The 25,309-nt window shown below is 43.4% G+C and overlaps 2 protein-coding genes and 1 long non-coding RNA gene across 7 annotated transcripts in view; 2 read left to right on the top strand and 1 right to left on the bottom strand.

Moving 5' to 3' along the window:
* The window catches only part of MOB3B (MOB kinase activator 3B), a 94,482-nt gene extending 87,532 nt beyond the window's left edge, over window positions 1-6,950 (top strand). For all 5 annotated transcript variants that reach the window (XM_083594102.1, XM_083594105.1, XM_083594104.1 and 2 more), the window contains exon 4: window positions 4,625-6,950. In XM_083594102.1, coding sequence (XP_083450228.1) covers window positions 4,625-4,654 — 30 coding nt within the window. In that variant the 3' untranslated portion in view covers window positions 4,655-6,950. The remainder of the gene's footprint in view (window positions 1-4,624) is intronic.
* Window positions 6,951-11,124: 4,174 nt separating this feature from the next.
* Window positions 11,125-14,667, bottom strand: LOC310753073. Its single transcript, XR_014543151.1, has 3 exons — window positions 14,590-14,667; window positions 14,135-14,158; window positions 11,125-12,057 (listed from the first exon to the last, which is right to left on the bottom strand). It is a non-coding gene; the product is annotated as an uncharacterized lncRNA (long non-coding RNA).
* A 147-nt stretch (window positions 14,668-14,814) lies between these two features.
* LOC310752731 (uncharacterized protein) lies at window positions 14,815-24,315 on the top strand. Its single transcript, XM_083593663.1, has 7 exons — window positions 14,815-14,957; window positions 16,270-16,389; window positions 18,265-18,354; window positions 19,438-19,503; window positions 20,560-20,625; window positions 22,384-22,555; window positions 23,276-24,315. The coding sequence occupies exons 1-7, from the start codon at window positions 14,828-14,830 to the stop codon at window positions 23,946-23,948; spliced, it is 1,317 nt and encodes a 438-aa protein (XP_083449789.1). The 5' UTR covers window positions 14,815-14,827; the 3' UTR covers window positions 23,949-24,315.
* Window positions 24,316-25,309: the final 994 nt, after the last annotated feature.

Below are 25,309 nucleotides of genomic sequence, written 5' to 3'. Positions count from 1 at the left end.
GTGCGCTGCTCTGGTTCGCCAGAGTCATGCTGGCCACATGACCCGGAAGCTGTACGCCGGCTCCCTCGGCCAATAAAGCGAGATGAGCGCCACAACCCCAGAGTCGGCCACGACTGGACCTAATGGTCAGGGGTCCCTTTACCTTTACAGCAAACTTTTTCAGCAGGGGGACGGTCCACTGTCCCTCAGACCTTGTAGAGGGCCAGACTATATTTTGGAAAGAAAAAACCCAGAGTTGCATTTTAAATAAAAGGACACATTCTACTCATGTAAAAACTCACTGATTCCTGGTCCGTCCGCAGGCCAGATTTAGAAGGCGATTGGGCCGGATCTGGCCCCCGGGCCTTGGTTTACCTACTCATACTGTAGACCATGTGTGTCTCACATATGTGAGTTGCAACTAAAATGTGAGGAGGGTACCAGCTTGCGGAAGCCTAAGCTATGGCAAAATGCTGAGATATGAAGCCAGATGCTTTGGAGGACGGGATCGAGACCAACTCTTCGCACCTGAAGTGGTAGATGGTGTTCCCCCATTTTATAGGCATAAAAACTACAGGAAAGACACTCATGTATCAGAATGACTTAGTGGTGAATGACAGCTTTGCTGTCTAGGTCATTTTTTAATCATCTTTTCAAAAAAAAAGGGAAAAAAAGACTCACACCATTACACTTGGTTCCTAGGCAATGGTTGCGCAGGCAGAAAATTCATCTCATTCTGCATAAATCAGCTCTCAGAAGCTGTAAAAGAGAGGGGTACTTTGGTATGGCCCTTTAGTGCGCTTGCAGCAAAGGGAGAGATGATAATTAATTAATTTCTGTACCTCCCTTTATCCAAAGATCACAGAGCGGCTTACAAGATAAAAACACAAAATGTCTTACTATACAGTGGTACCTCGGGTTACATACGCTTCAGGTTACATACGCTTCAGGTTAAAGACTCCACTAACCCAGAAATAGTGCTTCAGGTTAAGAACTTTGCTTCAGGATGAGAACAGAAATCATGCTCCGGCGGTGCAGCAGCAGCAGGAGGCCCCATTAGCTAAAGTGGTGCTTCAGGTTAAGAACAGTTTCAGGTTAAGTACAGACCTCCGGAACGAATTAAGTACTAAACCCGAGGTACCACTGTAGTAACAAAAAATAATAATACTCCCCCCCCCCGGAGTTTAAAAGACCATAGGTTAATTACTCAAACCTTTACAAACTCAAGGATTTAAGATGCCTACATCTTAAAAATACACCTGAGACAGCATTTGTTTAACCCAGATACAGAACCAGATAGGAATCTTATTTTGTGTGTGTTTATTTTCCCATTCAGAGCTTGGGATAACCAGTTAGGAGTACTTTGATCATAAATATTTGAGCCTGGGACTGTCTGAGGACAGGATCTGGAGTGAGTGAGGCAAAAGCTATTTTGCAGGGCAGTGTTTTCCAGATATTCTGCTGTTTGTATTCCCAGAGTATTTCAGAACAGAGAAGCTCAGAGAGGGTCATCTTTTAATTATTGGGAGAGAAGGCCGGGAGTGGTCCAAAAGCTGCTTTGTGGAGCAGATGTGTTTAATTCCAACATCCTCATTCAGGATGCATCTGCACCTTTGAATCAAACAGGGAATTTGGAAAAGTGGGCAAGTAACCACCTGTAATTCATCTCTCTTTGGAAGGCTGTACTGTTAAAAATAGTCCCGCATCAAGTTTCATCTCCCAGCCTAAAGGCCACAGCAGTAGGCTTGGCGCCCCTTAGTGGCTAGAAGTCAAAATAACACAAACAGGAGCTGATGCTTGAATCTGTTTTGTCCATTTGAGAACCATCAGAAAGCAGGGGTCCACAAGGTTTATCTTGCCTGGGCCGGATCAGTTCTGCGGAGATCCCTCCATGGGTCGGATCTCGATTTTCAACGTCTGCACAGGTGCGATTTTCGGCACCACACTGCGCCGGTTTAGTGCAGTGGGCAACTCAGTTCGGGGGCGGCTCGTGGGCTGGTCAAACGACCTCTGCGGGCTGCTTCCGGCCCATGGGTCTTAGGTTGCTGACCCCTGATCAGAATGTATCGTTCGGCAAGTCTGTCGACTATTCCTCAGAAATCCCGCACTCGGTCGCTTCCTATTTGCAGTAACAATTCCAGTTTTTGCACCGTCTGCAAATATGAACTGTGGAACTCCCCACCATAGCTGTCAACCGTCCCTTATTTGGCGGGAAAGTCCCTTATCCCAGCGCCATGTCCTGCTGCTGTCCCTTATGATGTCCCTTAAATTTCCCGGGTTTCAAAGGAAGCAGCTCCTCTCCCTCCCTCCCTGCTGGCCAGGGAGGAGGGAGGCTCCACTGTTTTGCTTGGCTGTGTTGCTCACCCAATAAGGAGTCTAAGAACGACTGGGGGGGTGGAGCTTGCATGCCTTGTGCCGATGAAATCGGCCGCGTTGCCTGGGGACTCGCCTTTGCTCAGCGCTTCCCAGCGGAGAGGTGACGGTGATTTTCCTTGCTGCATCCCCTTTGCCGGATTGCTGTGCTGTGGGAACCACCGCTTGAGGCTTTGTTTGGCTGCTGGCTGGGCTTTCTGCCTTTGGCTCGGAGGGGCTCAGAAGTTGAACATACCTGTGCTAGGAAAATCCCTTATTTTGGCTGCTGATCCCTTATTTTCGAGGCTGCTGGTCCCTTATTTTCAAATCTGTAAGTTGACAGCTATGCTCCCCACAGAGACGTAACCCTGGCTTTTGGCTCTTGATATGTGTCTTTTGAGGACCAGCTTGGTTTTATTAGTTTTTCTGCCCACTGCATGGGGAAAGAATTAGGAGTCATATATTAATGCCACTGTTACCTGTAAGAAGGAGCTCAGTGACTTTACATGCATCCATTAGTATTGTGGTGGTTACAAGGCAAAATACATTGTTTTCCCTGTTGTCCTAAGTCTTCAGACATTGTAAACCAGACCTGCGCAACTTGTAGATCCACCAAGCTAAGCTCAGGCCCACCAGCCATGGCATCAGGGAGTATTTGGCGACCGCTTTGTTTTTGAAGTCCTGTTCAAGCAGCAAATACAGGACGTTTATTGGGCTGCTGCTGGCCTCAGCTGGTCCGTAGATCAGTAGTAGAGCAGGCAGAAGGTCTTAGGTATTACAGTATTCCCAGCATCTCCAGGCATGCCCGGGAATGTCCTCTGCCAGAGCCACAGACTAACTGGTTGTAGACATTATTACTGAGTTAGATGGACGGCCCAATGATCAAACTTGCTTTAGGGCAATTTCCCATGTCCCTGTGCCTTTGTTTTGCACAGCCCTAGCCTAGAAACGGTGCCAATTCAAAAATGTCTCTTCCTTCCCAGCCTTAGCTGGGGAATTGCAGGTCACAACCAAGGCCCTAAAATTCACCCATTTAAGGTTAGGTTAGAAGCTGGCTTTTAATTTGAATTCAAAATGGGGAGTGCAAACAGCAAAATTCAGATTTTATTTGCCTGACTTGTACAATACAATTTTTTAAAATTTGAATTCAAAATGGGGAGTGCAAACAGCAAAATTCAGATTTTATTTGCCTGACTTGTACAATACAATTTTTTTATTTGTTACCTATGGTTTATCCCACTTAAGGTGTATCCCATTCCATTGGAGATTTGAGTGCAGTTCCATCAGCTGCCACTCCTTGATGGAAAACTAACTTCCATCGAGGGGTTACTGGCATATTAGGAATCCCGCTGTATGATCTTGAAATGCTTTTTGCCTGATATCTGTGCAGCTAATTTCCTTGTTTTAAGGTAGGATGCAGAAGATTAGGAAATTAAGCAACCTATTAGAGCTGTCAGAATGATAAAAGGGTAGACCCAGAATTTGCTGGTTCCCAATACTGCCCTTGAAGATGGCAGAGAGAAGACAAACAGAGAATGTTATGAATACAGGTGGTGACTATTTTAGGCGTGTTCAATTGACACACAGGTCCTTTTTGACCCGGAAGAACGCAGAATGGGAGTGGGGCAAGGCGTAATGGGACAGGGGCCGCTTATATGCTCTCTGATCATGCATGTGAGGAGGAGGAGGAGTTTGGATTTGATATCCCGCTTTATCACTACCCGAAGGAGTCTCAAAGCGGCTGACAATCTCCTTTCCCTTTCTCCCCCACAACAAACACTGTGAGGTGAGTGGGGCTGAGAGACTTCAGAGAAGTGTGACTGGCCCAAGGTCACCCAGCAGCTGCATGTGGAGGAGCGGGGAAGCGAACCCGGTTCACCAGATTGCAAGTCCACCGCTCTTAACCACTACACCACACTGCCGGAAACAGAACCCCCGCCTGAAATGGCTGCCCCTTGCCAGATCATTGGTCCATTTAGCTCAGCATGGGATTGGGGAACTTTTTTTGAGCCTATTTGTGTTTCACCCCCCAGGCCTGAGACTCTCCTCTACTTGTTGACACAGTATAGGAACACTTCTCCAGGATTTCTGATGGAAATCTTTCCCAAGTCTTCCTGGAGATGCTGAGAATTGAACATGGTGCCTTCTCTATGGGCAGCAGATGCCCTGCTACTTGGCTCCCCAGCGCTGTAGAGATGCGCAGAATAACCGCTGCTGGTGTCAAAAACCTGCCCAGATTTGTGATATGTTAAAGGAGCGACTTGTGACTTTAACTGCTTCCATTGTTTTACAGAAAGAGATGACAGCCCGGATGTGTCATTGAAGAACCACTGTTGAATGAACGAAAAACACAATTTCCTGCTAACTAAAGAAGACCTAGAGGACATGCCAGCCCTCAGAGGGAAAACTTTTGCCTCCTTTCATCCTTAAAAAGCAGGAACCGTCAGGGACAGGAGTTTATTGCTTTCACAGACACCTTCCCACAGTTGTGTATGCTCTTAACCCTAAAAATGCTGCTCAGTACCTCCTTGGAATGATGTGGATGACTTGGAAAGAAAGGACAAAATGATTCTTTTTTCCGTATTCCCTGAATGAGTGAGGAGGAACTCGTCAGACTACAATTCGATTCCATCCACCTTCCTGCTCTTAAAGCTTTACTGCAAGTTTGGTCTCTCGGTGTACTTTCAAAACCAACTATTGTTAAACTGTGGTTATAAATACATTGTTGTCGGGTACAGTACATGTTAAAGACCTCAGCAGAGTATCTGGCTGCCTTTTCCAAATCAGCTTAGAAAATAACTCTCAGCCTGTTTTTTGCCTAAAAGGGGGGGGGGGGAATGATGTGCATTTTTTTAATATACCAGAAACTGAGATTAATACCTTAGGCATCAATCTTTGTTATCCAGAGCTCAGGTAGGGAAGTGGCCAATTGCCTAGTGGAACAGACAAACTGGTTTTGTCCACTTGAAACTGTCATGCCTTAGAAAAGTGGCGACTTTCAAAACACCATGAGTTGTGTGTGTGCTTCTTGCCTGTGTTACAGCTCTCTAGGATTGATACCTACAGACCTTAACTGAGCCCTGAAACCACTTGCAATGATCACCAGAGTCCTGAGATCCCAGATAAAAACTGGGGGAGCTTTCTCTCTACTTTCCCCTGGCAAGTGAGTAGCAATGGCAGCTTCTGGAAGGAGGCCAAAGAGAATGCTCTGATGCATGAGATTCATGGATTAAATACAGTAGTACCTTGGAAGTTGAACAGAACCCGTTCTGGAAGTCCGTTCGAATGTTTGGAATCCAAGGCGCGGATTCTGATTGGCTGCAGGAAGCTCCTGCAGCCAGTCAGAAGCAGCGTCGGACGTTCGGGTTCCAAAGAACGTTCACAAACCAGAACACTCACTTCCGGAACGTTGAACTCGCAAGGCCTTCAGGATCCAAGGTACAACTGTAATACATTTCAGAATTTGGAAGGCACAGTTTGTGTGTGCATGCAAAATCCACTAAGGAAACAAAAAGTGCAGGTATGGGGAACCTGTGGCCCTCTAGAAGGTATTGGACTACAATTGCCAACATCCTTGACTACTGGCCATGCTGGCTGGAGCTGATGGGATTTGTAGTCCAACATATGGAGTGCCACAAATTCCTGTTCCTGACTTAGGGAGAATTATTATTGTTGTTATTTTAAAAAAAGGCAGTGACAACTTCTGAGTGACAGAAAGAGAGAGATAATATGAGTCGTAAAGAATTCCAATTTGTTAGCCCTATAAGCTCAGCTGCACCATGTTTATTGAAATCAGTGACTTGTAGGGCATTTTCAGAGAGCTGGCTCCCACCTCTGAACTGCAGTTACAGTGATTCAGTGAGAGCTACACTATGAGACCATAGTACATGTCGTGATCACCTATGCAGCTTTCTAGATCTTCTTTTACCTTACTCAAGATGACCTGGCAAATGCTTCGAAATGCCACTGTGCCTCAATTATTTTTCTACTAAAACGTTTGTTTTCTTTCTTGACATTTCACTTACCAGGAAATTGGTGTGATTGTGATACTGGTTTCAATGTTGAGTGGGGGAAAGGAGACCTTTGTTTGAGGAAACGATAAAAGTAGCATGGCTTTAAGGCAGCATCCCAGTGCTTGTTAAAAAGCGATGCACTTTGTATGTGCAAGAGATCTGTAGTTGATAAGTTGCATGTGTGGCTGACTGGAGTGGTTATGTACATGTCTTGTTCTTCCAATTGCTGTCCTTCATTCCTAATTTTATCCCTTCTCGTAATATGAAAAACAAACTCCTTGTTGAATGTTGCAAGAATAATGATTGAATGTTGCAAGAATATTGATTAAGATGATGATGTTAGACTCATTCCATTTTGTCTGGTGTCTGATAAAATACCCTCCCTCCAAAGCTTAGTAAACAGATGAATTGTCACCCAGTCTTAGCCAGAGAAATTGATATTGGTGACAACAGCCAAGAGGTATCCATGGCTAAGCCTATTAACCAGTGTTTACTGACAGTTTTAGAGACGCAATTTAGAAAACGAAAGGAGTACTGTAGAATTCGCTATGTGCCTTCTGTGGAATTTAGTCCAGTCTTTGATCATATAAATAGCATTGGAATTTATTTGTCCTTTGACTAACTGGTAATTCTTTGACTTTTTGAAAATCAATAATTTGGAAACTAATCCCACAGGAGGCGAAGATTTTAAAATATTGATGGGACAAGGCAGCATGTATTAACCTTGCAGCATAATGTGCATTGAAAGATGTTGGGAATCTGCAAGAAGTTATTTTTGATATGCACATGTTTTTGTTCCCATATGGTCTGAATACCAACTTTTACAGTTAACACAAAAATGTGAAGTTTTGAATCACAATATCAATGTAATTTTTTTCTGTTTAAAGATGAAGGTTTATAATATGCAGAAGTGCTACGGGAATGGATTTGTGATGTCACAAGGGCAAATCTCATCACTGTTAGGTAGAGGTGGTTTCTACCGCAAACTGGTAAGAACCAGTTTCCCCTAACCTCAATCCTGACAAGAACATTGTACATTTAAACACAACACAGTGAATGAGCTACCCCACTTCTACCGCTCAGGAATTAAGTGGTAAAGATTACTGTTTCCATTTAAAAAACAACAACACTTTACTGGTTTAACTTTCTGCTATTTCAAGAATTTTCAAATCTAAGCCAGGATCAGAGCAACCTGGCAACTTCCACATGTTAAGCAATGTTGTGGATACTCAACTTCCTGAACCTAGCTCCCATGGCACCATGCCAGTGGATGGCACATTTATGTTTTGAGGATGAAATTCTTTGTGTCTGTCTCTTTCAATAACCTGGCATTTAGAATTTATTTTAACATGTAACCGCAGGGGAATTACCGTATTTTTCGCTCTGTAAAACGCACCAGACCACAAGACGCACCTAGTTTTTGGAGGAGGAAAACAAGAAAAAAATATTCTGAATCTCAGAAGCCAGAACAGCAAGAGGGATTGCTGCGCAGCGAAAGCAGCAATCCCTCTTGCTGTTCTGGCTTCTGGGATAGCTGCATTCGCTCCATAAGACGCACACACATTTCCCCTTACTTTTTAGGAGGGAAAAAGTGAGTCTTATAGAGCAAAAAATACGGTAAATAACAGGGACCTGATTGGGTTGATTGGAACCACTCTGGGTAAGATTTTGGAAGAGCGTTGAGGCAACAGGACAGCTTTAAAACAATTTGGTGAAGCGCTATTGTCTCATTGCACAGAGTTGCTTTGTAAGGCATGTAGCGGCCAAATTCTAAGCCACTACTCCGGGTGGGTGGGATCGACTGTTGCTCTCCATGGTTCCTAGTGGTAGAAGATGCACTGGAAGCTCAGTTTTTCAAAAGTAGTCCATATAAATGAGGGCTCAAAGCCTGCAAACTGGCCAGAGATCTCGGTTGAATTTCACAACGGTTAATGTCCCAGGATACAAGATAAAGCTGATGGGAGTTTATCAGAGAGGCCCTGGCGTCCCTGCTCACAGATTGCAGTATTTTTCGCTCTATAAGACGCACCAGACCACAAGACGCACCTAGTTTTTGGAGGAGGAAAACAAGAAAAAATATATTCTGAATCTCGGAAGCCAGAACAGCAAGAGGGATCGCTACGCAGTGAAGGCAGCAATCCCTCTTGCTGTTCTGGCTTCTGGGATAGCTGCGCAGCCTGCATTCGCTCCATAAGACGCACACACATTTCCCCTTACTTTTTAGGAGGGAAAAAGTGAGTCTTATAGAGCAAAAAACACGGCAATCTACAGAAGGTAACAATGCTGCTAAGTCTGGATCTTAAGCAGCTCACCCTGATGATGATAAAATATTTTTGGGAGCATTCTATTTTACGGACAGTGAAAGGTGAGTACAAATTCGTTGCAGCTGCCTTTCCCTAAACTGGTCCCCTCCAGATATATTGGTCTACAGCTCCTAGTAACGTGGCCAGTGATCAGGAATCATGGGAGTTGTAGGCCAAAACATCTGGTGGCCACTATGAACTGATTTTCTCCTTCTGAAGTTTTGAATAAAACATGGCTGGCCTGAAATTTCAACAGTTTATTAAACACAGGCATAGAAACGCTGTCTGTCATGTATTCCCAACTCTGTTTTGAGAACCCAGCAAAAACCAGATATTAGAAACTGATAATCCTTCTTTTTGACTGTTCAGGTGTCCCTGCTTTGAAGTGGGTATAGTTTTATGTCGGAACAGTTTCCCAAGGAGCACAGTTAATGTGTCTTACCTGGTCTGTGATGGTATGTGGAAGTTTCCCCTCCACTAATTTAGACAAAGACTATGGTTTGTTTTGTAGTGTTTTTAGGGTTAACGTTTTTCAGCAAGTAATTGGTTAGATTACATCGTTCTTTTTCTGCCCCATCAACCGATCAAATTCTACCACTGTGGGCTTTAGCAGTGTCAAAGTCAGTGCATTTGCAGAATATTTTAGTTATGTGTGTGATTAAATTAAGAGTTCAACTGTATGATGAGACCAATGCTGTCAATGAAATAAAATGAGTTTTACAAAACGATATAAAGTTGCATCAATCATAATTCATGCTTTTAAGCTACTAAAATACCACAGAAAAAGCAGCACAACTCCACAGGTGTTCTGCATTATAGAGCAAGATGTGCGCGCAACCCCAGAGTTATCCGCAGCTGGACCTAATGGTCAGGGGTACCTATACCTTTTTACTTTAATTAAAAATGTTGAAAAAGGTTTGGAGTCAGACATTTTTTTTGGAATCTGCTTGCCCTGATTTATGTCTTGAGCAGCCCAGCAGTAAAAAGAGCAGTTTAGATCCAAGACGTTGTCGTATTTAAAGTAGACTAATTAAAACCAATGTGGCTTAAGTTATGAGTAACTTAAGTCTCATTGGTCCAGTGGGCTTACTCTGCATATGACTTAAGTCTGGATCTAACCCAGCTAGCTAGATTCATTCATGCTGTGAACAAAATGATGAGCCTCCTCAACTGTTGCAGTACTTTTCAAACTGGTCCAAGAAACTCAGGAGCTTATCAAAAGAAAGTACAGTGGTACCTCGGGTTAAGTACTTAATTCGTTCCGGAGGTCCGTACTTAACCTGAAACTGTTCTTAACCTGAAGCACCACTTTAGCTAATGGGGCCTCCTGCTGCCGCCGTGCCGCCAGAGTCCGATTTCTGTTCTTATCCTGAAGCAAAGTTCTTAACCTGAAGCACTATTTCTGGCTTAGTGGAGTAAAAGAAGAAGAGGAGGAGTTTGGATTTGATATCCCGCCTTTCACTCCCCTTCAGGAGTCTCAAAGCGGCTAACATTCTCCTTTCCCTTCCTCCCCCACAACAAACACTCTGTGAGGTGAGTGGGGCTGAGAGACTTCAAAGAAGTGTGACTGGCCCAAGGTCACCCAGTGTGTAACCTGAAGCGTATATAACCCGAGGTACCACTGTATCAGCAATGGAGTGCAAGGAGTTCGAAAGTAGTTAATCTGCCATTACTCACGTTCCCTAGCAGCACTGTGCAGCAAGAGAGTTATGGATATATAACTCCATGTGCGATGAGCTAGCGTCAACCAGTCTCTCTGGCCCCTGTGTGAACAGAGCATACCCTAGAATGCACATTCAGAACCTAAAATCAGGGTCAACCCACAAGTTACCTCCATTGTAAGATACTGCTGCATGTTCTCTCCCTGTCCTAGAAGGACATCTGACCTGAACAGGCATATTATTGCATAGATTGGTTGGAGAGCCAGTGTGATTAGTGTTGGATGAGGTTCAAATCCTCAAGAAACTCAGCCAGGAAGCCTCACTGAGCCAGTCACTGTCTGAGCCCAGCTTGCCTCGCAGAGGTGTTATGGGGATGAAATGGGGAGGAGGGAACCATACCCAGCACCTGAAGGCTTGGGATATGAAAGTAATAAGAAAATAATAATAATAATAATAATAATAATAGTAATAATAATAGTAATAATAATAATAATAATAATAATAATAATAATAATAATAATATTGTTTACACCCTACCCATCTGGCTGGGCTTCCCCAGCCACTCTGGGCGGCTTCCAAAAAAATATTAAAATACTGTAATACATTAAACATTAAAAGCTTCCCTAAACAGGGCTGCCTTCAGATGTCTTCTAAAAGTCTGGTAGTTGCTGTTCTCTTTGACATCTGGTGGGAGGGCGTTCCACAGGGCGCGTGCCGCCACCAGGAAGGCCCTCTGCCCAGGTCCCTCTAACTTGGCTTCTCGCAGCAAGGGAACTGCCAGAAGGCCCTTGGTGCTGGACCTCAGTGTCTGGGTAGAACGACGGGGGTGGAGACGCTCCTTCAGATATACTGGACCAAGGCCGTTTAGAGCTTTAAAGGTCAGCACCAACACTTAAAAAAATAAAAATGGGAGCTTCTAGGAGCATCTTACCAGCATCAGCGTAGTAAGCTAATCTTGGCTTGCACTTCTGTTAGGGAAGTCTGGGCTTCCCTAACTTAAATGACGCTAATATCATAGTTAAACTACCACTGAAGTTCCTCAGATGTTTTGCCCAAGGAGAAGCCTCCTGTGTCGAAGATGGGAGCAACAAAACAGTTTTGCTGATTTTCTCCACCCTCTGCTACCCAAGTTTTTATGTGCATCTTATTTCCACCAAATAAATTAAGGTATTGTGCATTCTGAGATGCTTAATGGAATCAGATGGATTGTGGGCCACTTAACATAATTGGAAATTAAGATAAGATGCCTACAGAACCTTAATCCTTCTAGCCAAGTACTAATATATATTGCGCACACCATGAGCACACCACAGTAGACAGACTTCACTTCTCTCAGCAACTTTTTAAAAAAAAACAATACAGAACCCAGAATCATTGATCATTTTAGCTTGGAAAAGACTTAACTTGCTGACCCGGCTATGCAAGAGAGAGGAAGTGACCCACCTGTCTGCCTACAGATAATCTCTGTCATTGCTGCCATCTCTTTTGGGATCTACTGCATTTTAAATGGGGTTTCCTTTGGTGCCTTCAACTGGTGGTACATCGTGGGCATTTGCTGCATTGTGGCTGGCGCCTTTGCCACCTTCCGCATCTATGAGGTCTGCATCTCGGTGTCGCGCACAGAGGCATCCCCAGAGCTCAGCCTGCATCCCTAAACAAGAAGGTTCCAGGAGATGGATGCGATCCAGAAAGGTTGCACCACCGCATAAGAAGCCCTTTCTGTAGGATGTTAGTAACTGCATGATGCCTCTGCCCAAGGAGCAAGATATTAGTGGCTGAACTTTAGACTGTATGGCGAAGGGGAAATACTTTTTTATTCGCTGCATTCCAGGATATAGCTAAAGGCACAGAACGTGTAACAGGTAATATTTTTAGCTCCAGACCAAAGAAAGCAAGAGGGACAAATCGTTCCAGCTTCCTTATGCATCATTCCAGTGCAGCTCAGCCAGCTCCTTCGGTTACATTGCCTGCCTCTTCTCTTCCCTATAGTATTCTCACAACTACCCTAACCCAAGGTCACCCAGTTACATAGCTGTCAACTTTCAGATTTAAAAATAAGGAATCAGCAGCCTCACCTGTCCTGGGGACAGTCTATGGGATATCTAACAATCCGGGATAGTAGCAGGAAGCAGCGGAAAACGGCGCTGGAATAAGGGAATTTCCCACAAAAAAAGGGAAGGTTGACAGCTATGCCCAGTTATTTCATGGGGATTTGAACCCTGGTCTCCTCAGTCCTTGTCTGACACTAACCATGACACTGCACAGGCTGGCTTACAATAATATTCTGTTTCCATCTTTGGGCTGAGGCAGAGCTGGGCTAACTAACGTGGTACAGGGGGGTGGCTGCTTGGCTTCTCCTCCCCTCCCCCCCAAGTCCCTTGTACTTTTCTTCCCAGCCAAGCTGGCATCCTTCAGCAGCTGCCGGGCAAGGACTGGATCTGAAGCAGCCCTCAGCAATAGGTCTGCCTTGTGCAGACAAATGGTGGGCTGGGCATTTATAGCAGGGTGTACAAATTACATTTGTTTTTGCTTTAGGTTTAAGAGTGTCGTTTTCCTGCCTTCACTTTCAACCTCCCCCAATCCCTGTAACATTTTATTTTACAGATAGGGAGATAGCTCTCTTGTATTTGCCCCTGCACTCTACCCCATGATGGTAGTTTGGGTGGTGGTGGTGCTTAAAGCGGGGTTTGCTAAACAAATGTCAGTCAATTTTTTTTTTAAATTTATTATTTATACCCCGCCCATCTGGCTGGGTTTCCCCAGCCACTCTGGGCGGCTTCCAACTGAATATTAAAAACAATACAGCATTAGACATTAAAAACTTCCCTAAAGAAGGCTGCCTTCAGTTGTCTTTTAAAAGTAAAATAGTTGTTTATTGCCTTGACATCTGCTGGGAGGGCGTTCCACAGGGCAGGTGCCACTACCGAGAAGGCCCTCTGCCTGGTTCCCTGTAACCTTACTTCTCGCAATGAGGGAACCCCCAGAAGGCCCTCGGCACTGGATCTCAGTGTCTGGGCTGAACGATGAGGGTGGAGATGCTCCTTCAGGTATACAGGACCGAGGCCGTTTAGGGCTTTAAAGGTCAGCACCAACACTTTGAATTGTGCTTGGAAACATACTGGGAGCCAATGCAGATCTCTCAGAACCGGTGTTATGTGGTCCTGGTGGCCACTCCCAGTCACCAGTCTAGCTGCCGCATTCTGGATTAATTGCAGTTTCCGGGTCACCTTCAAAGGTAGCCCCAAGTAGAGCGCATTGCAGTAGTCCAAGCGGTCAATCCCTTCTTAGCCAAATGTGTGCCAAATGCTTCTCTTTTTCCTTTCTTCCTCTCCTCCTTTGCAGTTTAAAAACTATCTCAGTACCTCACAGTCATTCATTCTCCCCTTTTCTCCCATTAAGTTATCTGAGCACTTCCATTCTTTTCTAATCCTGTCGTGCCTAATTTCCACACAATTCTCTCTCTTTTCTGACCTTTCCAAAAAAAGTTGATTTAAATATACTTTTTTGACCCAGACCTTGCTTTTCCTTCTTGGCCTCTTTTTCCTGTTTCCCACTCACTATTTCTACCCCACACCCTAAATCATTTTGTTTCCCTTCCCCCTTCATTTTTCACATTTCTCCTTTCCTTGCCCCTTTGCCTCTTTGTATACACCTGTTTCCTCATCCTGTTCCTCCCCTCCCTGCCCCACTTCTCTGAAGGCTTTATTTTGACTAGGATTTCCCAAAGCACAGCTCTAGAACACATTTAAATGCTTGGGATCAGCTCCGGAAATGGGTAACAGTATTAAAAAGAAGAGTAGCTGTGAGCATATGCAGAATCCTTTACCTTATCACAAGCAGCAGACAAACACTGGAAGGAAGAAAATATTACTGTTGTTACTGCTATTATTTGCATTTATTCATCGCTTAGTACAAAAGTGTCTCAGAGCAATACAATTATTAAAGCATAAATGGTAACAAAAAATAAAGCGTACCGAAAAGCTAAAATAACAATTGACTGAAAGCGCTCATCCTTCAGTAACATACGGACCAATTCTACCCTACCCTAGTAAAAGATGAATAGCAATACATACTTGGATTATCACCCAATTCAGAGCCAAATGCCTAGATGAACAGAAGCAATTATTTCCAAGGAAGCTGGAACCATTATACTTTTGACAACACTGCCTATGGTCAGAGTTGAACCTCAGGCCACCCCAGGCCTCTCTGTCTGGCCCCCAGAAAACTTCTTGGCCTCAACCACACACCCTCACCTCAAACCACACCCTTCATAAGCCTTACCATATTCTGTCCTTCAGGGATTTTTTTGTACACTTAAGCTGTGCACGCGCTGCACATTTACAGCACATTTGATGCACATCCCCCTCTCCCCAGAATTCTGGGTAGTTTGGAAATTGATCCAAGTTAGATGTGTTTGTTTTAATTCTGCAAAATGCCCAGTCTTCCATTCTTCTCCAGCTGGTTCATTGTGAGGTTAAAGGGCATGGTGATGTCATAATGAGAAACTACAGCATGCAACATGAATGATTCCAGCAGGGAAAGAGTGAGACTCGCCCAGAAGAATGATTTGAGACGTTGGACAGTTTCCCTTATGAATCTGCTACTGTTCATCTTTTTATCATCATTAATATTTGCAGGAGCTACTAAAGGTATGATCTCTTTGAAAGCTATATGCCACATATAAGAACATGATGATTGTACACTACTATTGTGCTGCAAAACCACAAACAACGAACGGCTGGGGGGGGGGGAGGAAATGAAAGTGACTAGGTCAGACAATAATCATTGTATGGTGTCACTCAGAACCTCTCTTCAGCTGGACTCTTCTGTTCTCTATTATGTATGGTGTACTTTGTTGAATATTTTAATCTCCTGCCCCTTTATTTTCTGACACCACTCTACTGGCAACAAAATTCAGCGATTTGGGGTGTGTTGGTGGCTGGATACCTTGTCTTCCTGTCCACAGCTATTATTTGCCTTTTGTCTCCGTCTGTAGTCATGTTAAGAATATGAGAAGAACCCTGGTGGATCTGACCATAGCTCCATATAGGCCAGGTATGCCTTCAACCTTTACAGACCCAGGACCTACATTTAACCCAAACTTGCATTTCGGGACCCACTTCTTAAATCTTTTAAGCATATATTTGCAATGGTGGTAGTGCTCCTATTGCAACTCACCTTGGATCAGACCGCAGGATGTAGGACCAGCAAATCCAGGACCAGGATGTAGGCCAGCAAATCCACTTCTCACAGTGACCACCCAGATTCCTCTAGAAAGCCCACATGTGAGACCATGGAGGCAGTTGCCCTTCCCTGCTGTCATTCCTCAGCCACTGAGATTCATTGGTATATCTAAATCTGGAGGTTCCATGTAGCCATAATGGACTAAATCTAGCACAGAAGTTAGTCATCCTTCAGTCCACTGGTTTCCGTGGCCTCAAGCAGACCTCTGATGGATATTAGTATCGTGACCTAACAGTAATCCATTTGAAACATATAAACCTGTTATATAATTATCTTAGAGCCGGGCTGGGGAAATCTTTGACTCCCCAGATGTTGCTGTACTATAACTCCTACCGCCCCCATGTGAGTTGGAGCTGATGGGAGTTGTCGCTTGTCAACTCCTGGAGGGCCAAAGGTTCCCAACCCCACTCTTAAGAGTATTGGTCTTCAATTGCTGGGTTGGGACCCACTGCCAGAGCATGGCCTGATCTAAGGCGTGGGTTGCAACGCTAGCACTAACAAACCTACAAGTATATGGTATAACATTAAGAAATGGGTCTTCGGATGCATGTTTGGGTTAAAGGTAGATCCAAGGTCTGGAAAAACTGAAGACTATTGTCTCAGAGTATCGTTTAAAGGTCTGATGTTGGGTTTGGATGAAGAATTCATAGCAGGCTTCTGCTCTTTCAACCATAATTGAATAAAGTAATTTTTTTAAAATGTACCTCATTTATCTAGAGAAACATAAAGTTATTATTCGGATAAATCATGAGAAGAAAGCGAACGAGAAGGAGGAGGAAGGAAGTACGAAGCACATCATCATACACCCTGCTGTACATAAGATTTCTATAATGGAAGGTAAATTTTTTATTATTCTTTATTAAAAATAAAAAGAATTATAAGGCAAAAGACCAGCAACTTTTACGGCCTCAGAGGCCCAGAGTTATTAAAACATCTGATCAACACTTATGTAACAAAAAATACCCCACTGTCACCTTATGAAAATGTTTATACAGCAAACCAGTTTGATATGCAGATATTAAGGGACAAATGGAATAACGTATTAGGGATGTCAATCTCAACCAAGCAAAGGGAAACTGTGCTAAGTTCTATAACAAGGGTGTTTCTGGACCTTAGACTAAGACTCGTACAAAAAAATTATATTTTGAATTTACTGGAGTTAGGAAAGGGCTATCTAAGACATCTAGCTGCTGGAGATGATAATGCTTCTTTAAAACTTATGTTCATACAATGTCCCACATTGGTATATTTTTGGGAGAGGGTAGCAGAAATGATTAATGCAACTGTATGGAAAAACATTAGATTTGCAGAGGAAAATATCCTTTTGAATTATATTCCCAGTACTTGGAATCTAACTAAGGGGCAGTATGGAAAAAAGACTAGTATTGATGAACTGGAAGGAAAAAAATGTGGCTCTCTTCAACAAATGGACAGAAGATATGTATAAATTCACAACGCATGAACAAGTTGCAAGGGATAAAGTCAATGTATAACAGTGTCCCCAGCTCCTCTAGACAGTTCAGAAGGATGTCACAGTCAATGGTATCAAAGGCCACTGAGAGATCCAGCAGAACTAGGAAACAGCTAGTTCTGGAAAATGGCGGACCTCCATTTTCATATGGAGTAGGCAGTGGTAACAGATGCTCCATTTGGTCTTCAGTGTAGCTCCCAATCAAAAGAACCCCTCTTTCTTACTTCAAGTGTTTGCTTCTGCATGCTGCGTAGCCATGAGCAGCAAAACTCTACACTTGTGTACCAATGAATAATAATGGCACGGTTTTAATTACAACAAGGTTCCAGCTGTTCATTCTCCTTGATCTTTGTCTTTCATGGCTGATGTTGGAATTTGCACAGCCAGACTATACAATAAGGAGAGTAGTGCCAAAGTCGTCGTTCTTCTTCACACTGGGAAGAGGGCTATCTCTGCACTTAAAAAACAAATAACTACAGTAAGCCTGCAAATTACGTGGGGGTTATGTTCTGGGGATCATGCCTAAAGCCAAAATTGCATATAGTCAAAATGCACTGGGTTCAGTGGCAGGTGGGATTGCCAAAGGCATTTTTCCTGGAACCCCAGGAAAGTTGTGAGCTTACTGTATGTACATAACAAAACAATGGACAAAGAAAGTGGTGGGTGCATTAAAAAATACTGCATACTTCTGCAACTTTGTTACAGAAGTATGGGATAATGAAGAAGTTGACAAACATCCATCCAGAGGTGTCTTTTTCTATTGAGTAGCAGGTAAGGACATAGTTCAGCAGTGCTTAAAACTGAAATTTGTGTGTGAACCCACATTATGTATGTGCATTTTGTATTGCCCATATCTAGGACTGGAAAAAACCATGTAATTTTTCATGGAGCCTTCACTGGGTTTTCAGGAATTGGTACTACTGCTGAAAAATGTTGGCAATGTATTTGTTGGGTCTGGGCCACTTTATTCTTCCCTGCTAGTATGCGAGAGAAACAAAACAACATCTGTGGCTTAGCTTTATGTCTGAGCTGGGAACTGTGGTCTGTTTTGCCTCAGACAAACTACAATCTGTAGCTGATATTTATTCTTAGACTACTGATCATTCATCAGTAAAAGAAACCATAATCCCCAGGTAAGACATAATACTAAGCCAGTTCATTAACTAGAAACAAAAGGATTGCTTATTTTTAAGTGATTGCTTAATTTTAATTGAATTGCACAGTTCTTAACTTTACTGTAGGGCCACAGAATCATGAAGATGTTGGATTACAAGATAATGAAGATGTTGACAAAAGTCTATCCATTGATCACCTTTTCCATCCAATACCACGTAAGAACAGTTAGTGGTGATGAAACCTGGAAATCCCATGTGGTCCAACCTTGCATATCATATTTGCATGTCATGATAAACCATAGTTACTGGTTTGCACAAAAAGTGCACTTTCATGGCCCATATTTACATTTTCAGGCAGCCATCACTAGATTTTCAGGAACCAATTTAAATTCTGAAGAGTTGATAGTGACCTCATTTGCATGTCACAGTAAACCATGGATAATGAAAACTGTGGTTTACTGTGAACACATAGTTCTGGGCTGCTTTGCTTCTCTTTTTTTATACCAAGTGGACACAGAACCCATAGACTGCACGCTGTCTTGTCACGCAGCGGGGGGTGGGGTGGAGCAAAGCCAAAATTTGACAACATGCAGCCTTCCCAAAGCTGGGTAAGTGAGGCACTGGGTTTGGGGAGGGAGGTGTAAGGCTCTGGCAGGGTCCTATAGCCTATCTATCTCCTTCCCAAAGCTGGGAAAGTGCTACCTGGCCTTTAGAAAGGAGGCAGGAGGACTCTAGGACCCTGTCAAGGCTCTCACAGCTCTTTCCCAAGGCCCAGTGCCTCACTTACCTGACTCTAGGGCTGCTGTGGGCTGCACATCCCAAATTTACCTATATGGGGTGGGTGGGCTTAACCCCTTCCTGTCTGGAATCTCCACCTGCAGTGAGAGTGTGGCATATTAACCCTTTCCTGCCCTGAGGGGAGAGGTTTAACTCTTCCCATAGCGGTCTTTTTTTTTCTCTCTCTTAGAGGGAAAAGCATGGAGGAGGGGCCCATTCAGTTACTGCCCTTTCTTCCCACCTACCCTCTACAACTGCAATCTAGAGATAGAGGCCACTTACCTTTATGAATCAACTGGGGATTTGTTTTGTTTTGTTTCAGACAAACCACAATCTCAGACAAACAAGTTTGGATTACAGATTGTGATTTGTTTGAGCAAAACAAACCACGGTCCCAAGTTTGGACATAGTACAAAGCCAGTTCATTAACTACCCCATGACCTATGTTCATAAGAAATTAGTGAACAAGGAATCTGATTTATTTTTTTAACCGAATCACATATTTCTTAACTTTTATTATAGTACCACCAAAGAATGAAGATGTTTATAAAAATCAACCAGAAGATGTCCTTTTTCATCCGGTACCAGGTAAGGGCACAGTTAGCTGTGGAGAAACTTCCATGTGATCCAACCATACAAATAATTCTTCAGAGGCCATATCTACTTAGGTCTCACTATTGTTCAGTTACCAAAGCTACCAGAACACCTAGGTCTAATCTCTGATGCTTGCTATGTATTATTTATTTGGGGTACGGGCAACCCCCCATTTATGTGCATTCGATATGTGTGTGACCACACATCACATCCAGTGTTTGAAACTCCCATTGTTCTAGGCGCATTTTGCAACAGGGAATTTCCTAAGTGCGAGCAGTTTCTGAGCTTTGGGCACAGTCCCGTGCCTAAGATTTCAGATTAAAACTGCAGAGTGGAAGGAAAGGAGGACCTTTTTCTGCCTCCCCACTTCCAGCTATTCTCTGAAGATTGGAGAAGAGACCCTCTTAAGAACATTAGGGGGTGGGCAGGGGAAGGACAAGACCATGTGAAAAATGAACATAATATTTTAGCTGCAGTTCATTCATATTCAGCTTTGTATTCTTGCTATAAAAAAGCACACCTAGACATTCCATTGTTGCGCCCATAACCTAAGTTTATGGTGTCAATTAGCTCCTAGCTTTCATATCTCAGTTTCTAACACTTATCACATCAAAGCCCGGAAGTGGTCAAAAAAGTCACAAAAGGAGGCAGAATGGGGTGGAGGTGGAATGGGGTGTTTGCAGGCTTTTTCAATGGTGTTTCAAATATACATGATTTTACTTAAGCATGTGGTGCCTTGGAACTTAACCCCCACATAAATGAAGGGTTGCCTGTATATACTTTGCCCCCATGCCCCCTTTGGGGAGATTCCTGTGGATTTTCAGGAATCAGTAAAAAGAGTTGTCAATGACCGCATTTGCATGCCAATATAAACCATAGTTAAAGGTTAGCTGTGAATTACTGACCAAATTGTTTGAAGAAAGAAACCATGATCCCTGGCTTGGACATAATGGACAGTGCATTAGCTATGCTTGAACTATGTACATAAGAAGTATTGCACAAATTAAATATTTGTTTTTAATTGAATTGCATTCTTAACGTTTATTACAGGACGAATGTTTAATGAAGATTTTGACAGAAGTCCAGTAAAAGATCTCTTTTTCCAACCGGTACCAAGTAAGGACACAATTTAGCAGGGGTGAAATCAGAAATTGCCATATGATCTTACCTTACATAACATTTGCACAAGATACGAATATTTTGTATTGCCTATATTTAGAGCTGAAAAATACTTAAATTTTCAAGGATCCAGCCTTGACTTAGCTTTATTTCTAGCCTAGAGACTGTGGTATGTTTTGCCTCAAACAAACTATGATCTGTAGCCACTGCTGCTGCTTCTTTTAGTGATGATTTGTTAAAGCAAAAGAACCCATCCCTACATCAAACATGATGCTAAACCAGATCAGCACATTCACAGTTAAACATCAACTATGGATTACTTGCAGGGGTCACCAGCCTGTGACCCGCAGTGGTGTGTCACTGAGCAGGTGCCCCAGACTGAGTTTTCAATTACAAAAAAAAAAGAAAAAGAAAAAGGCCTCAAGTTCTCCTAGAAAGAAAGATAAGGGGCAAATTGTGCAGGTACCTTCTAAATGATTTCTGTGAAATGAGAGTGGTGTGGTTATCTTATATATTTTCCTCAGTACTGTACAGTGGAACCTTGGTTGTTGAATGTAATCCGTTCTGGAAAACCGTTCGACTTTTGAAATGTTTGACAACTCAGGCGCAATTGCCAGTTGGCAAAATCCATTGAAAAAATGGAGAAACACGCCTCAGAAGTTGTTCAACTTCCGATGCGTGTTCGAAAATGGAAGTATTCATTTCCAGGTTGTTGGCATTCAAAAACCGAAGCATTCAGCTTCCGAAGCATTTGACGACCGAGGTTCCACTGTATTGAGGAACACTCTCTGTTGTTACTAGACGACAACAGCATCAGTGAGTGTGTATAATCTCCATAATTAGGAACCATTAAGACATAGCTGACTTCCCATAGTATGTGCATAAAGTTGTTGGGAGTGATTGTCTCTCTAATTTTGTTATGCCATGCCCCCTCCATGGCAGTCATTTTGTGACTGGTAGGTACTCTAACACTCTCTCAAAGTTCAAAATCTGCCCGCTAGTCAAAAAATGTTAGTGACCCCTGGTAGACTGTGACATGAAAACTGGGTTACTTTTTCAAATCCCTGGGAATTTTCTATCCAGAGGATCAGGTATCTAGGATTCCTGCAGCCCTGCCCATATATTTTCAACATGTGCTGTCAAGATCTCTCAGATAAACCAAGAATACACTTCTCTCTATGACATCTGTGCACCAAGTCCAAATGGCAAATGCATGCACAAAAGTGTTTTTGGATTGCTCCCCCATAGTGGAATACCCATTGCCTGGAGAACCACTATAAGATAAATCTTTCAGGATTTTTTTTTCAGTCTGGGCTGGCTTCAGAAAATCTACAGTATAACAACAAAGGCAACAATGGCAACAACTGCAGATAAAACAGTGACCTATACAAAGATGTACAATAAGCAGTTTTCAACATATATTAAAAAAATTATATTCAGAGCTTGATGATGATAACTTACTTATATAGTGAATAATTGGTTTCCATTCATTTGTTCATTCATTGCTATGCCGATGAATCTGTTGATACTTGTAATTCAGTTAATTTAACAACAACAAAATGCTTGGTACCACATCTTTTAGTTTTTCCATCATTTAGCAAAAAGAATGCTTCATAAAGTTAAAATGTATGGTTTTAATTCTTGCTGATCACACATCGACTTCTTTTCATACAGAATTTGGTAAGCAATTTAGTGGGTTTAAAGGTAAACAGCTGTTTCCATTTTATTAATTTTAAACAACCGCCCTGCCTTAAGTTTCAGACAATGCAGAGATTGAGAAGCGCATACAACTTGTCTCCAAAGAAGAAGAAAGACCACGACCCCGGGAACAGATACTGTTGGCTGTATCCTCAGCAACTCTGTGTGTTTTAATATTGCTTACAATGCTTTGTGGTATGACTATATACCAATGTAGCAAAAGAATTAGGTAAGTCTTCCCGTCACACAAATGATGAATTCTAACGATCCATCTGTATATTCTGTATTAATAGTCAACACATTATCTAAATGTGGTTCCTTGTGTAGCCAAAATGGCATCATCCACACACAAGAGGAAGGCATCAGTAGGCTTGGGGGAACCCAAAGGTTTAGAGAAGTATTTTTTTAAAACCCCCATAAAAAAACCTAATTTGTAGTAGAAGAGGCAAAACAACTCAGTCAAGACAGAACATGCTCAGTGGGCGCAGAACACTGGCTAACTGCTATAGGAGCAGGGGAGGAAGAGCAATGGAATGGAGTATCCTGGAAGGCAGAATACATGATTAACTGACTCAAATCTTGGAATGGGAACACTCCATCTTGCAACTTTATACTTATAGGTGCTATATGTTCTTGCTCTGATATTAAAGGGGGGCAGGGCCCTGTCACTGGGGGCAAAAAGCTGCCTGTCCCTTTTTAACATACATTTCTCGCATCTCCCCTAATATGCCTGCATGCTGCCATCTCCACATGGAAGTGGCTTGGTAAAGCAACTGTGTGTCAGATGACCATGCAGGTTGCAGGCAAATGCTCTGCATTGTGGAGAAACCTACATAGGACATGCTGTGCATGGGGGTGTCTTCCATGTGGGAAGGTATTTCGAGTGACGCAGCCCTGAGATCCTTAGAAACAGCAAACACAAAATCAACACCCCCTCTTTGCATTCCAGTTACACAGAGCTCTCATTTACTTCTTCTGAAAATCAAGCACTATTTGGGCCATCCTTTTTCCATCCCTATCCATCCAAATCTGCAATGTCTAGAACTGAGAGCTTGATATGGAACGAGTCCGGACCAAGATCAGTAGGACGGAGCCCCTCGGTGGCTAAACCCTCAAGGATGCTAACATTTGATCCTGTTGTACACTCAGTAGATGAGGTGTCATCATTTTCTGATGAATCAGCCCGCACTCTAGAGTCAATCAGGCTTAGAGAGACAGAACCATCTGAAATAGTGGCACCCTCTCAAGCCCCATCAACTGAAGCACCACCTCCAAGTGCACCAGCAGCAGCACCACCACCAAATGAGCCAGCACCACCACCACCCCCACCAAGTGAGCCTGCAGCTGCACCCCCGCCACCATCTGGTGGTCCAGCAGCAGCACCACCACCACCTCCACCAAGCGAGCCTGGAGCTGCACCACCACCCCCACCTGGTGGCCCAGCAGCAGCACCACCACCTCCACCAAGCGAACCTGGAGCTGCACCCCCACCACCACCTGGTGGCCCAGCAGCACCACCTCCACCTCCACCAAGCGAACCTGGAGCTGCTCCCCCACCCCCACCCCCACCTAGTGGCCCAGAAGCACCACCAGCACCGCCACCACCACCACCACAAGGTTAAATCCTGATGTTGACGATGATTTTTGAAAAAGAAGGAAAGAAATCTGGATTACTAACTTCACAGTTGGCTGCTCCGTACAAAATTCAGAGAGAGAGAAATATTGAGATTCTGAAGTGAGGAGAAAACCAACAAGGAAGTTGGGACTACAGGGGTCTGAAGGCGTGCTGGAACGGTATTGATAGCTGAGCTTAGTGAGAAAAAAGTGGTGTAAGAAAGTATGTACTCCCAAGAGACATTGGAATAGTTTCATATTATGATGTGGGAAAATAAATAAATAAAGCTTTGAATCACTAGCCATGGCAAAAGCCACATAAGGTTACGTTACATGAATAAGTTTTCTGTACAATAAATCAACTATATGAATGAACTCTCGTCTCCCCTACATTAAGATGTAGACTTGATGGCTATTTTCAGCCAGACTAATGCAGAAGTCACTAAATATGGTGGTGAGGACAGTCAGCTAGGTCCCCTTGCTGGTGTTAACTGATCCTGGGAATAAAACAGGTTTCTGTGGGGTTTGGGAGTAATACGGTATGGAGCTATAGGAAACCTCTTTCCATGCATCCTGAAATTTATGAAATCAGCAAGGCATTCTTTCCTGAAAGACAGCATTAGTATGGGGTCTCCCCTATGTGGAGTTCATAACTTTTCTACTGGGCTTGTTCAGCAACCTAACCTACAAAAAATTATGGTAACTACTGAAGCTTTTTCTGACATGCCAGTAAAAAAGGATGTGATTAAAAGCAAGGAGGCTGGGTATGCAGCAAGTGAGAAACCCTCTGTGTGGTTCTGATCGTCCACTGAAATAACATCCAAAATGTTCAGCGCTTACAGGAAGCCTGCTGGGATCGGCTGCCATAGAGTTCCCTTGGGGGAATGCCATAATGCAGTTGGTCGCTGCAGGGTAGCTGTCACCGCCAGTTGGCTGATCAGCAGTTACAAGAAGCACGGCCAGCAAGCTTCCCTTGCCAGGGAACAATCAGGAGCACTTTAAGGCTCCCAGTTGTTCCTTGGAAGCCAGCACAGGTTACTACTCCCAGCAACAATAAGGCCACAAGTGCATACCCATCCAATTGGATGGCATAAAACACACAATGTAATGCTGCAACCAAATTCCACTGCATGTTTCTTACCACATGTTGCACACACCTGTGCAATTACAAGTCCTGCTCCATGTAATTCTCTATAAATTCACCTGCTCAACACAGACATAAGCAAACACAGGGGGGGGGGGCAATCAACTCATCAACAGCAGAACCTTAGACCCACTTCAACCACACACATTGAGCAAATAAACTTTAATATGCATAATGAAACACAGTATTCTACCACCTTAAACATCGTTTCCCCAAAGAATTCTG

This window comes from Podarcis filfolensis, assembly GCF_964270895.1.
Source record: "Podarcis filfolensis genome assembly, chromosome: 17".
In the NCBI taxonomy this organism is placed as follows: domain Eukaryota; kingdom Metazoa; phylum Chordata; class Lepidosauria; order Squamata; family Lacertidae; genus Podarcis; species Podarcis filfolensis.
The sequence above is the reverse complement of the archived record's forward strand: the minus strand, read 5'-3'. Positions and strand labels throughout refer to the sequence as shown.

Coding starts and splice junctions, on each gene's coding strand:
- LOC310752731 (XM_083593663.1), top strand. CDS start 14,828: ATGAATGATTCCAGCAGGGAAAGAGTGAGACTCGCCCAGAAGAATGAT. Junction 19,504..20,559: donor CCTTTTTCATCCGGTACCAG/GTAAGGGCACAG, acceptor CGTTTATTACAG/GACGAATGTTTAATGAAGAT. Junction 20,626..22,383: donor CTTTTTCCAACCGGTACCAA/GTAAGGACACAA, acceptor CCCTGCCTTAAG/TTTCAGACAATGCAGAGATT.